This window comes from Aedes albopictus, chromosome 2, assembly GCF_035046485.1.
Source record: "Aedes albopictus strain Foshan chromosome 2, AalbF5, whole genome shotgun sequence".
Taxonomy (NCBI): Eukaryota; Metazoa; Arthropoda; class Insecta; order Diptera; family Culicidae; genus Aedes; species Aedes albopictus.
In genome coordinates this window covers 222,532,882-222,546,987 of record NC_085137.1, presented here as the reverse complement: position 1 = coordinate 222,546,987, position 14,106 = coordinate 222,532,882, and the positions used below count along the sequence as shown (strand labels likewise).

At 41.2% G+C, this 14,106-nt stretch overlaps 1 protein-coding gene across 4 annotated transcripts in view; it reads left to right on the top strand.

Moving 5' to 3' along the window:
- The window catches only part of LOC109433059 (serine-rich adhesin for platelets), a 42,420-nt gene that overhangs the window by 27,191 nt on the left and 1,123 nt on the right, over positions 1 to 14,106 (top strand). For 3 of the 4 annotated variants that reach the window (XM_062851191.1, XM_062851192.1, XM_062851190.1), the window contains 3 exons: positions 1,494 to 1,683; positions 1,759 to 1,942; positions 2,209 to 8,541. In XM_062851191.1, the coding sequence (XP_062707175.1) occupies positions 1,495 to 1,683; positions 1,759 to 1,942; positions 2,209 to 8,541 (6,706 nt within the window). In that variant the 5' untranslated portion in view covers position 1,494. The remainder of the gene's footprint in view (positions 1 to 1,493; positions 1,684 to 1,758; positions 1,943 to 2,208; positions 8,542 to 14,106) is intronic. The other variant, XM_019709439.3, reaches the window with a different exon arrangement.

Genomic DNA, 14,106 nt, shown 5'->3' with positions numbered 1-14,106 from the left:
ATCTCGAGATATTTCTGAAGAAACTACACAGCTAATCGCGTTCGGTGTTTTTTACCGAAATCTCAACCGCTGAGCGTTCGGTAATGGATTTTAAACGAAAATCTGTAAAAATGTTATCGTTTATCTGTCAAACTCTAACGAACTTCGGTAAAAGTTGCTACCTTTACCGATTTTTTTTCCTGTAAAACAAACTTATCGGTTGAGATTTCGGTAAAATATTACCGAAGTCGGTGATTTTTTCTAAGTGTGCTGGAACAAGTTCCAAAGCAAACCCCGGATTTCTATCGGTCATCAGAAATTCTTTCAGGAAACGGAATCCACACCATAACGGACCGTAATATAGACAGTTAAACAATACCGCATACTGTTACCGAATTTTATCCCGAATGGATGGTTAAGCACGTCTTATGGTTATCGTTTATGCGGAAAGTTAGATGAGTTTTATGATTTTTCCCAATTTTTCAGGTATTTTTCACCAAATTAATTTATCATTATTAGGGTGCCTGTACCAATTATGGCACTACTTAAGGAAAACTATTTGTACAAAAATAACGAGAAGACCAACGAATGTCACCAATATGTTAAAAGATAGTTTAGTTTCCATACTTTACAGGAAAAATATAAAAACGGAGCCAAAACTACTTTTAGTATTTATTACAGCGTGTGCCAATGATAGGAACCCTGTACCAGTTATGGCTACATTTTTTAACTTCGGTTCCTTTTCGCACTATTTGCATGCATTTCTTATGGGATTAGCCATAATTGGTACACTATGGCGAAAAAGGGTGCAAGGAAGCCGAAATTTTAAGGAAAATGATTTATTTCTGCCATTATTTGAGCAAAATGTTAACTTTAAATGTGTGCAACCATCTTTTGTGAACGTGATCTGTTGTTCACATTTTTATTATTATTGATATATATCGTTAAAGGGTGAAAATCAACTATGGCGAATAATTGGTACAATAGCCATAATTGGTACACTTACCCTATCTCCTTCCCCTTGACGAGTCAACGGGCATTGCGATAAAAGAGGAAAATGAGATTTGTTCTAGCCTTGTTGACGCGAGCATAGATTTCAGTGTCTTTTCGAGAATTTTGATATTTTTAGGCTCAGTACAAAACGAATGTCAGACCAATGTTTTCGTAAGGCTATCAATTTCCGTTTATTGAAGTCCCGAATCTATTTTATGTAGTCTTGCTGTACCGTGGGGTGCCCTAATTTCGCCCGGGTCCAAATTTCACTTACTGATAATATTAAGAGATCATAATCATAGAACTAGTTGTTGAATTGTCCAAATTTTACTTTAGATAGTGAAGCTAAAGTAAAATTTGGACAATTATACAATAAGTTTCACGATTATGATCTCTAAACATTATCAGTGAGCGAAATTTGGACCCGTGCGAAATTAGGGCACCCCATGGTATCACATTACAAAAATAATTATGAATAATTTTGAACATTTTTTCTCTTTTCGTCTGTTCTACGCATACAGAATGGCGGCCGATAGCGACGGTGATCAACAGAGCAGTACCAACAACACCAACAGCACGCTAAAGGCGGTTGTCATTTGCGAGGGAAACCTCCACGATCCCGATTTTCAGTCGCGACTAGACTGTCTGGTCGCGAAACTTACCACGCTGGTCGATGAACCAGCGGACAACGGAAAGCTTAAAGTGGACAAGGTAGAGTTTTGCCTCCTCCGCCTCGAAGGAAAACGACCATTTAACCATTGTTTGTGTTGCTTTTTTTTCTCGTAGGTGGAGCCATGGAACAGCGTACGTGTCACTTTGTCCATTCCCAAGGAAGCAGCTGTAAAGCTACGCAAGCTTGCTGCCGAAGGAAACAGTGCGCTGCGAGCCCTCGGTATACTGTCCGTGCAGTTGGAAGGAGACACCGTGTTATCGCTCAGGCTTGTTGGACAAGAAATCGTTTTGAGAACGGGTATGTTTCTGTTTCAGTATTTCCAAAGACTTCATTTTTTTCATTTTTTTTTTTTCATTCGCTTCAGTTTTCGAGTCCAATCAATCCAATAGTTGTACACTATTGGTTAGTTAAAGAAAGAAGGTTTAAGCTACATTTTGTCAGTTGTTTTTACTATTCGATACAATTTATTCATACATACCGCTTTTGTTGTATTGAGATCCTTTTTTGCATAATCATTTGTAATTAATAGTAATATCAAATCAATCTATATTTTATTTATTCAGATAATTCCACCTCGACGGGACCAAGTTCTGGCAGTAGTACGTCAAGTGGCTTAGGGGAATTAACACGGATACTCTCCCAACAACAACAGCAGCAGCAGCAACAGCAACATACTCAGTTGCAACCTGGGCATCAGCCAACATTGCCTCAAGATGCTGTTGCTGGACCTTCGAAAGCTACTCCTCCCATGCAGCCAAAACCTATTGCCTCAGTTGCCACCACAACGGCCACGATGGTCAATGGTCCTCTCGCAGCGGAAGGCACCGTCTTCAAGTCGCCCAACACAATCTGTCCGATGGACGGCAAGCTACCTGCGCATGTGCCAAATGTGGTGGAAAGCAATGAATATCCTTTTGAAAGCATGACCCAAGCCAGGGTTATTCAACGAAGAGAAAATACCCTCGGAATGGGTCCAACAGCTGGTCCGAGTGGTGTAGTTAAGCAGCCATCTTTGGGACCTGGTGCAAGTCATTTCGTAGCACCTAATCCACCGCCTCCACCTCCTCCACCGTCATACCAAACAGCAATTACCACGGTAAAAAGTGCGGTTGGGTCGGTCGGCGGAACCAATACCACTGGAACAACGGTTGGGAACGTAGCAATGACTAGTCCTTTGTTGGTGAATTTACTCCAAAACGAGAGCGCTATTTCGCAAATAGCTGCAGCTGGAGCGCCAAAGCCAGGGTCGGTCGTGAAACAAGAACTAATTGCGGTCAGTGGGACGAGTGCAACTACGATGAAAACCTCCGGTGTAACAGGAATTGCGTCGAACTCTACTGTAGTGAATGCTATCAATGATAATGAACAGAGTGTGAATGATAGTGGTGGTCATCAAAAGACGTCGTGTATTGTGACAAACAGTAATAATCCAGTGAATCCAGTGAGCGCCAACAGCAGTGCTAGCGCCGCAACAACGATATCGGCTTCTGTGACCTCAAATAGCGTCGCGAATACCCAACAGACAATATTAGTGAACAACAGCAACGCTGGTGTTATACCGAACACGACCGGAACAGTTGTAACCGGACCAACGATCAGTGCTAGTGCTAATGCTAATCATAGCATTACGACAAACAGTAGTAACATAAACAATACCGCTAGTAACAATCAGAATGTTTTAAATGTGTCGCCTTCTCTAGTAACTCCACCAATGTCAGTGCCTTCTTCACATAAAAATGTTAGTGTACAACAGCAACAGCAACCAAGATTTAATCTCGGCCCCAGTGGGGCTACCATCGTAAGGCCTTCCACTCAGCAACTCCTAAGACCACAGTTGACCGGAGCTGGAATTGTGCATCAGCAGCAAGAACTGCATCGACCACCCCATCATCCATCGCAGCAGCCACAACAAACGCATTCCCAGTTAAGCTTAAGTCGGTTTCCAATCCAACAACAACAACAGCACCAGCAAAATGTTTCCTTCAGGCAGCCATCAGCACCTCAGACATCGCAGCAACAACAACAGCCATTTAACCCTCGCTGGACTGCACCGGTGCACTCCATGGATTCTGCCACCAACTCCAGCTACCAGGAATTCACCCGGTATCAGATGCAATACAACCTAAGTCAACAACAATTGATCAAACACTCCCAGCCGGGTGCGCCGGGTGGTGATCTGCTGGGTCTTTCCGATCTTCCTGATCTAGGGAAGAATGACCTGGATTCGTTACTACCAACGTTAAACTCTGCCGATCTGGAGGGTGCACTTCTAGATGGGCTGGACCTTGATCTCGAGCAACCCATTGGCTCAGCGGGAACGCTTGCTAAGCCCGAACGACGATGGAAGCAACAGTTTCTAATTAACCCTCTTACCGGTGACCTAGAGGAAACTCAAGTGGAAGAAACGGAAGAGAACGACGACGATGCGATGAAAAGCTTTCCGGAATTTCACTCGGAAATGTCGAACTCGTTGTACTCAGATGATGATACATCCTGTAGCACGGGCTTTTCGAAGTTTACGTCCGATGTTAGCGACACGGAACGATCCAACACAATGGATGGAGCTTCTACGAGTGCATTTGCGAATGCGACAACTATCGTAATGGGTACTTCGATAGGAAAGTTGGGAAAACCGGGAAAGCTGAAGAAAGAAAAGCTAAAGGACGGGACGAAAAGTTCCGTTAAAAACAAAGAAAAGAAGCCTCGGGAGAAAAAATCGTCCTCTTTGAAACAAGTCAAGACGAAAGCAAAAATCGTTGCCTCGGAGAGCGGAGGCGAATCTCCCGGTAGTCAGGAAAAAATCAAACTTAGACTGAAACTGGAAAAGCCCGAAGCCATCAGTGTGAGTTTAGTGCATTCTAATCCGATGGTCGTCGGCAGTATCGGAAGCAGTAGTTTGACCAGTAGTAAAAAAGTGCAATCATCACAAGTGCTAGGAGGGACTTCTGGAACGCTTAGCGGAATGGGAAGTGTTTCCTCCAATCCTTCGGGGGTAAACATTAGTTCGACGTTATTGCCGACGACGTCATTGTCTTCGAGTTCGCTCTCTTCTTCTTCCTCATCGTCCGTACCTGTGAGCAGTGGCACGTCTCAACAGCTGCACCATTCACTGTCTCAGCCAGCTCTCGGCAGCAGTAGTTTTACTGGTACTAACAATAGTGCCGGCATCAGCAGTGGTAGCAGTCCAAGCCTACAAACGCAATCTCCCGCTGGCGAGGAGCTTCGAGTGCCCCCTTTGCACATTAGTTTACGAGGAAAAAACTCAGTGGTAATCAAGAATTCGAAAAAAGATCGGAAAAAGAGTCAAAGTGGGGGTGAGGAGGACAGCGATGGGAACAATTTCCAGCTCAGTAGGAAAAGCTCGATAAAACGGAGTAGCCATTCCACGGATAGTCGTCTAACGGTAGCAATGGCCAACGATGCCAGCATACGATTGAAACTCGATGAATCTGCATCATCTATTGCATCCGGACCATCTTCAATGCCATCCTCACCGAATCATCACAACCACAATAGTATTGGAAACAGTGGAAATAGTAGCGCAGTATCTACGCTCGCTGCTGTTGCCGGTCTCAAAGCAAAATCGAATAAAACAGAAGATCTGAATCAGTCATTTACGACAAATGAGCTATTGGGTTCCGATCATCAGCATAAACGTTCGGCACCGGACTTGGTTTTGAGTCCCAACGGGATGATGTGTCCGGAGAAAAAGCGACGACTTAGTCCCGGTCCCAATGCGAACCAACAGCATAGCAGCGAAGAGTCAAGCATAAGTGCGAGTAACAGTAGTAATAGTGCAGCCACCAGTATCAATGAAATCAATGAAATTTACGAGACTTTGATCTCGTCCACTGCAAGTGGACCTATCGGATCGACAAATGTTGGCACGTTGCCTCATTCGTCTCTGTTAGCAGCGGCAACATCGTCAGCAAAAAACTTGAAGAGCTCCAGCACGAACAACAGTATCAACAACAACGCGTTTGGCAAATGCATTAGCAACAACACCAAGAACTCAGCAAAGCCAGCGCAGTCGAGCCCTACGACGTCGTCCGTGTCATCGCCTGGAGCTCTGGCAGCTGCACCAAATACTAAGAGCTCGACGCAGTCCTCAAAACAGCCATCATCGTCATCCCCATCATCGGAGACGGCAAAAGGTGGTGGTAAGCCACCGGGGAAAGGCGATTCCGATGTTGCCACCGGTGGGGATACAGATGGAAAGGATAAAGAGAGTAATAAAACAAACAGCAATATCGCAACCACTACCTCAGGAGCTACAGATGTGTCCATCAATCAGCGAATAAACAACACCCATCTGCATCATCACAATCGTCCGCCGGAAAAAGCTATCGACTCACCTGCGACTCCCATAGAACAATCCACCAGTCAGCAGCAGCAACCTCCAACGATAGCAAGCGCTAGCGGACATCTTTTGACGCAAGGGGTACGAGGATCTCCGGGATCTCAAGCACAAGGCGAAGATAGTGGCATTGAATCTATGGATGCTTTATCGGAAAAAAGTCCACACCAACTGTCGCACAGTCCACAGGGAAACGAACCAAACAAACTGCTGCGGATGGATAGTCCGAAGGACAAGTCGCTACCTGTAGTGGAATCAAAAGAATCGTCAAAACATGACTCGAGTGGTAATGATAATAACAATTGTCACACCAACTTGGATGAATACATTCAAATCGAGGCAGAATTAGCTAAGATGGAAGGCATGAACGAAATCGCACTCACCGAAAGAACAGCTAAGCTGAATGGAGATCATACGACACTGATGAAACCCAAGCAGCAAGAACTAGATCTTTTGGATCACGCCGCTCTCCTGAAATACGACGGAGCCAATCTTAGCAAAATCCTTGATGACATTGACGACGATGAGCTTGTAATGTCCGACGATGCTACCGTGAAGGGGAAAAATATCGAAGTGTCTTCCAGTGAAAATTCAACCCCTAAACAACAGCAGGACTCGACGACAAAGAACGTGGTCAAAGGAGAAGAGGCAGAAGACTGGCTTGCGGATTCGACGGGAAATAAGCAACAACAGCAGCAGCAACAAAAAGGGGAAGCAAATGTTATACTCACTAGTAATAGTAACAATAATCTGACGGACAAGACCGAGATAAAGCTGGATACCACGCAACTCGTGTTGGAGGATTGTTGTAGCAATAAGGAGGTGTTAAGTTTAAAAAGCGAATGTGATAGTAAGATAGTTGAATGTAAAGCTGTAATTAAAAATGATCCCGAGGAGGCTATCGTTAGTAATATAAAGGAAGAACAAAGCACTAATAATAGCAGTAATGATAGCAGTAATAGCAATTCCATGAAATCAAAACCAGTGATTACGCCGGAAGCGGATAATAAACCTATGCCGATGGAAGTGGCTGCTCCCGTTATTGTGAAGAAAGACGTGGATGTTGTAGAGCCAAAGCCACGACATGAGCAACCTCCTCTCTACAGCTATTCTAGTGAAAAAGCTCGTGAGCGACGCTCGGCTGCTAACTGTACTACTTCCAGCCAGTCACCTGCGCCAATTGTTGAGATAATAGATTTGGACGACTCCGGTAAGTCTGCTGATCTTGAAGCTCCGCATCAACCATCCGATCAACCTCAACTACAAAATGAAGAGATTCATTCGCCACTATCGATCGATATCCCTTTGCATCCGGATTTGGCTGAGCATCGAATAAGAACGCGAGCTTCAAGTAAGCTTGAAAGTCCTCTAGATCCACCCAAGCAAAGCCCATCTGTCGATTCACCTGCCGCTGAGAGACTTAAGAACACTTTGAAACAGACGGCTGCTTCGAGTACACCAACGCTAACGACTGCTGTCAGTGGAGATAGGTTAAGTCCGAAAACGCTGCCGAAAACTGGAAAACGGAAACGCCAAGGATCGGAGAGCTCAACCCAATCCTGTGTCAGTGATGACATTCTTCCAAGTCGGTCGAAGAAGCCACGAAAAGCTGCAGCTGCGGCGGCCGCTGTTACGGAGAGGCAGAAGAAAATTGTTTCCGTTCGTAGTGCACAACAAAGAAGAGCAACGGCAACGGAAACTCTCCCGTCAAATACCCAGGCCGCATCGGCTACTGCTCCAGCGGTTGAAGATTCTTCGGACAGCGATGAGCCATTAATAGAGATTGCGGGTAAATTTAGAAATTCTAAACTAACTAAACCAAGTTCTTCTTCTACTACCACTTCTACCACTTGTACTACTACTACTTCGACTACAACACCATCATCAACCTACTCCTCATCCTCCCCTACAATAGGTGTCGGTTCGGGATCTACGTCTACGGTGGCATCCGGATCACACGAAAAAGAAAAAGTACTTCGCAACCATCATAAAGCGTCCGCCGGATTGAAAACAGGTGGCTCTTCGCAAAACGTCTCATCATCAGCGTCGAGTAATAGCGTCGGTGCGAATAATCCAGCGTCTCATAAATCAAACGCCCATGCAAGTCGATCAGCTGCCGCGCATAATACCCCTGCAACATCTACCGGTACGAATGCAGCAACACTGTCGGCGCCCGACGAGAAAATCAGTACCCGAAGGAGTAATCGCATGACTACGTCCACCCTGTCAACTGCCGCCATGAATAGTAAAGCAAAAGCCAACGCTACGCAGAATTCAGGGGCAGCAAGTGGTAATGCGGACAATCATCGGGACTCAACTCATCACCACGGTGGCGCCGGTACAATTAGTCACCACAAAAACAATCACGTCAACCACCATCATCATTCGTCGGCGTCTACCGGGAATGGTTCGAAGGGAACCGCAGCAGCCACCGGCGATAACAAGGGATCTGGTTCCGGAGGAAGTGGTGCATCTGCGTCGGTGAATGATGCTTCACCTATTCCGGTGTCGGAAGTGAGGCGGAAAACGAGAAGTGCCGGTAAGTTCATCTTTAGATTTGAGTCTAAGTAGCTAATCTTAACATCTGTTTCACTGAACACATACCGTGGGGTGCCCTAATTTCGTGCGCGCGCAAACTTCGTTAACTTCTGACATCTGAGAGCATTATTATCTAATTAACAGCGGAATCATCAAAAATGTGTTATAACCTCAAAACTACATTTGATCTCAATACAATTCACAAAAAAGAAATGAAAAATTTGATTTGTGTCAAAGATTGAAAAATAAATTGCAAATGTATGCAAATAGCAGATGCCATATTCAGAGATACGAGAAAATCAACACTCATGGAAGTGAACAAGTATTTCGATCTCTAGCAGGGTGTCTACTACCTGAAAAAACCTGGAAAACCTGGAATTATCAGGGAATTTTACTCGACCTGGAAAAATCCTGGAATTCTCAGAGAATTTTGGTGACAATCAGGGATTTTCTGTGTTTATCATTTTAATACAAATTTTCGGTTAGAAATGCCTCAAAGCGAATAAAAATTTCAGCTGCGCCGCTATTAACTACCCGCTCGTTAAATATTATTTATCAGATGTAATGAATATCTGACGTTGAAACTAACTTGTACTTTTTTCACAGCAATCTCCTATTTTATGTTTTACCTATTTCGGAAAACTGAGTCGACATGCTTTTATTGTTAGGATTTCAAATTCTCAAAACTTTCAATATATTGCAGCGTTAAATATTTAGTGATATAAATTGTATAAGCTATTTTTCTTTATTTCCATGTGAATGAGCTTACCACAGACAAACAGACGTAACACTTGCGAAATTTACATCGACCACGCTTTTAACGATCATTTTAAATTTTCATAGTTGTGGCTGTCACAACCAGAGGCGTGCGCATCGTTTTTCTATGCGTTTGACGTTTCACACTAGCGCCTTCTGTTGACGATATTGCACAACAGAGTGCTTCGTGCAACTTTTCCACCAGGTGAGGGTAGTGTGAACTGGGCGATGGATTTCCTTGAAAATCGTTCAGGGTGTTACGTCTGTTTGTCTGTCAGCTTACTGTCTTGCAAAATTTATTGAGGTTTGCCTATCAAATTCACAATCGCTTGTAGATGTTGAAAAATACCTGAAGGAACTTAAAGATGACTTCTGGAAGAATTTTTAAACATTTTTCTGGCCATTTCTGGAACGTTTTTAGAACAACTTATAAATGATTCTTAAACAATGTTTGAAAGAATTGATTGATTTAACTTTATTATAGAGATTTTCAGCCCTTGGCTGGTTCGTCTCTTTTTGAAATAATGTTCAACTCTCTCTTTCCCATAGTTGCTTCTGAGCTCCACATATTTTAACGAACTCGAGAGAAACTATTTTCGATGGACATGATGCACTAGTTTCGGAACATGATTACCAACTCATTAGTATATTCTAATAGGACAGATTGATGAAGTACTAGATTTGTAGTAATGAGCTGAATTTTAGTATGGTGAGAAGGTCAATTCTCCGTTTCTGCAATGAAATGGTGCAAAAAGCGTGGGTATTATGATTTCTTGCTTAATTTGATGATGTTTGAGCAAAACTTTGGGCAACAGTGTTGTTTTTTTTTCTCCATTTCTTGCAACACAAACAACAAAGTTATCCAAAGTTTTGCTCAAACAGCATCAAATTAGGCAAGGAATCATAATACCCACGCGTTTTGTACCATTTCATTGCAGAAACAGAGAACTGACCTTCTCACCATACTAAAATTCAGCTCATTACTACAAATCTAGTACTACGCCGAACGTGCCCTATTGTCAATTACTTGTTCCAAAAGTGAAATTATTGACAACCAGAGCTATCGAATTACATTTTTTTTTCAATTAATTTTGAAAGTAGGGATCGTGCACAAATTACGTCACGCTTTTAGTGGGGAGTGGGGGTTTGGCAAAACGTGACGAGCCATACAAAAAGTTTTAGGGTCTCATATAAAAAGTGTTACATAGGGGGGAGGGGGGTTGAAAAAGGTGGATTTTAGCGTGACATAGTTTGTGTATCACCCCGTAGTCCATCTGTAACAATGTTTGTTCATATACTTTTGCTAAAACGATGTTTTGACGTAGAGTAATCGTTCAAATATGTTGTGGAGAAAATAGTTAAAATATTCTGAAGGAATTAAGAAATTAATCTAGTTGAATTTATGTGGACATTTTTAAAATTTTCAAGTGTAACTGGCAGTATTATTTGAAGTCAATTCTTTTGAAACTCTGAAAGGATTTTCTGACTGAAGTCCTATAAATATATCAAACATTGTTGCTAGCAATTTATATAAAAGGAGGAATCACTGGGGAGAAAAATCTAGCGAAATACCTGAAAAAATACATACTTGAGCGATTCTTTTGCGAAACCAATGAAGGTCTTCGTGTGCAATAACTGAAGCTATGCGTGAAAGGTTTCTTTGAGGATTAGTTTAAAAGCGTTAGCTGCAATTTTAAAAATGTCCGACAATATTCAAGAAAGTTTGCACTGGAACTACTCGAAAAAAAATCTGCTGGAACGGCCAAGCTTACCTTTTATAAAAATATAGTGTAATTTCTTGTTGTTTTCCTTGCTAAATTCCTTCATAAATTCATGAACAAAATTTTCAACAAATTATGCAGAAAATTCTTCTAAAGTATCGCCAGGATTGTATTAGGAATTCCATCAAAAAATCATCTCGTGCTTCCGTTCTAAATGCTGGTGGAATGTTCTCCTTAAATGTCATTATAGTTGGAACTAAAAACTTCCGAAAAAGTGGCGTTTCCACGTATCTCTAGAAATCTGAAAACATGTTTAGTTTAGTCGATTTGTTAAACCTGGAATTATTTTCAAAAACCTGGAAAAATCCTGGAAATATCAGGGAATTTCATTTTCATAATTGAGTAGACACCCTGTCTAGCAAAAGTAAATATTCCAATTTATGTTTGATTATTTCAATTCAATATGTTTTATTATAATACGCAACAAAATTACTTGAAAATGCTGTTTTCTTATTTTGTTTCAACATTTATGTTGTTGACGAAATTAGGAACCCACAATTTGTATGGGTCCCTAATTTCGTGCACTCTTTTTTATAACTTTGTTTTAGAGGTTCATGTGTACTTGTTACCATCGCATGATTCGATTATTAATAATAGTTATAATAATTATTTTGATTGGTTTAAATTAGCATAATCTACGCTCATAAACTACGAAGAAAGTGAAAAAATAAACAAACTTATAAATGTGGGAATACTAAATAAGCTCAAGATGATTTTATTTATTTATCCAAACATTGGGAGTAGTAGCTTACAGCCGCTAGTTTCATTGAAGCAAATTATTGCCGTAAGCCTTATTGCCAAAACACAAATTTGGAAGACGACACTTAACTAGAACTAACCTCTCGAGAAATGTGACTATTAACATAATAACAAGGTAAAAAGCTACAATTACAAAAATAAATTGATTCACATTACTGACCATCAGTAAAGTTAGTGAACATTTGATTCAAATAGCAAACAATATATTGTTTAATTAGGATGTCAATTCAATTGCAAAACAATCGTCAAAAATAATAACCCTTAAAACTACAGAGGGATTTTTGGAAATCTTAATGTAAACATCCGAAACGAACATGGGAAACAGCAAATATTCACTCATATTTCGTCACAGACATCGATTTTATCTCCACGTTATGGTTTTATTGGTATTGTACGGGTATGCTACCTTTTGAAAATCACACATTTAGGCGAATTCTACGTCTTTTAGAGTGAGCGAAATTTGGACCCATTTTGAACGAAATTTAGAACCCGTGCACGAAATTTGGCACTTTCAAACAAAACAAAACTAATGCTGTAAACTATCTCGTATAATGTGAAGTTGCCTAATTTATATTTTTCTTGGGAGCTACAGTGCCAGTACTAAATATTATTGAAAAAATTTATCTGATATACTTTATGGTAAAATTTCAGACGTTTATCAAACTTTGAGAATTCTTAAGTACACGAAATATGGGCACCTCACGGTACTTGGTCATAAATAAAAAAATGTTTTAAGGACAAACGTCTTGAAATCCCGCTTAAACGTTGCATTAGAACTTCAGACGCACAAATCTCTAGAAGCAAGCTTCAAACAACAGTGCATTTCATTATTCTGTTCTTTCTCACTTGTAATTAGCCTAAAATAAGAAGATCAGGTGCGCTCGTTTTGTTTACGAAGAGATTTGTGCGTTCGAAATCGTGAGAAGTTTCCACAGTCGGCCATTTTGGGATTCTAACAAGTCTGTCCTTAAAGCAATTTGAGAGCTGTTTGTAGACAGATCGATTGTTTTGACTGCATGTAAAACATCAGCTTGAACTTGATTGCCTCCGAAAAGCTAGTTTTTGGAACACTTCTTCTTCTTCTTTTTGCTCTACGATCCCACTGCACACTGGTTCCAGTCCCATATAAGGGCGGTCAGAAATATGATTATTTTTCGAGTTTTATGATGAAACCGCTAAATTTGATGCATATTTGCATTTCAAATGCGTTTTTCTATTGTTTATTGAAAATGGGCTCAATCGAGTTTTTGGCTTTACGGAGCCGAAAATCATTATTTTGCAGTTTGGGCTACCAGCTCATTTGGATAATCTAAAATTAGTTTGAGTGGTCCACGGTAGTTAAAACTGCTCAAGAATAGGGAAACACACATAATTTGATGGATAGAGATTGTAAAAGTTGGGAAAAAGTGATCCCTGCAAAGCAATATGGGAGGTATTTGTTATTTTTTGAGTATATTGAAGGTAAGACACATAAGTGGCTACCACCAATCTGGTCGCAAACGGTCGCAGCTAAATTTACCAGTAAATCATTGCTTATGATTAAATGGAAGTTTTATAGAAGATTTTCCGAAGGGGTCGGAAGGGGAAACATTTTTTCCAGCTTGTTGAAAATTTTCAGTTTTTTGTACTCTGTGGAAAATGCATCTAATTCAGTCACACTTATTCAAATAAAATGATAAAGAATGGCATCTTAATTTATGATAAGCATCGATTTTAACTGGGGTCTCCAGTAAGCCTGGTGGTTAAGGCTATGGATCGCCAATCCGGGTTCGATTCCCGTTCCGGTCGGGGACATTTTCTCGACTCCCTGGGCATAGTGTATCATTGTCCTTGCCTCACAATATACAAAATTCATGCAATGGCAGGCAAAGAAAGCCCTTCAATTAATAACTGTGGAAGTGCTCAAAAAACACTAAGTTGAAGAAAGCCAGGCCAAGTTCCAGTGAGAACGTCGAGCCATAAAGAAGAAGAAGAAGAAGAAGAAGAAGAAGATCAATTTCAACTATGTAAGAATTTGACATAACACTTTAATAGAGTAGAAACTACTTGTTTTGTTTGACAAAACTAATCGCACAGCAGTAACACTACCTAAGTTTGAAATCTACGACAAATAACTGATAGATTGACGAGAATCTAACTAATTACATAGACCTTTACTACAACCCCTACAACAAAAAACAAATTTTCACACTTTCTACCGTAACCTTCCGGGTCAGTTTGCAACAGTGTCTTCTTGGATGCCACCCTATCCGTGCACGTCTGGTAAACTG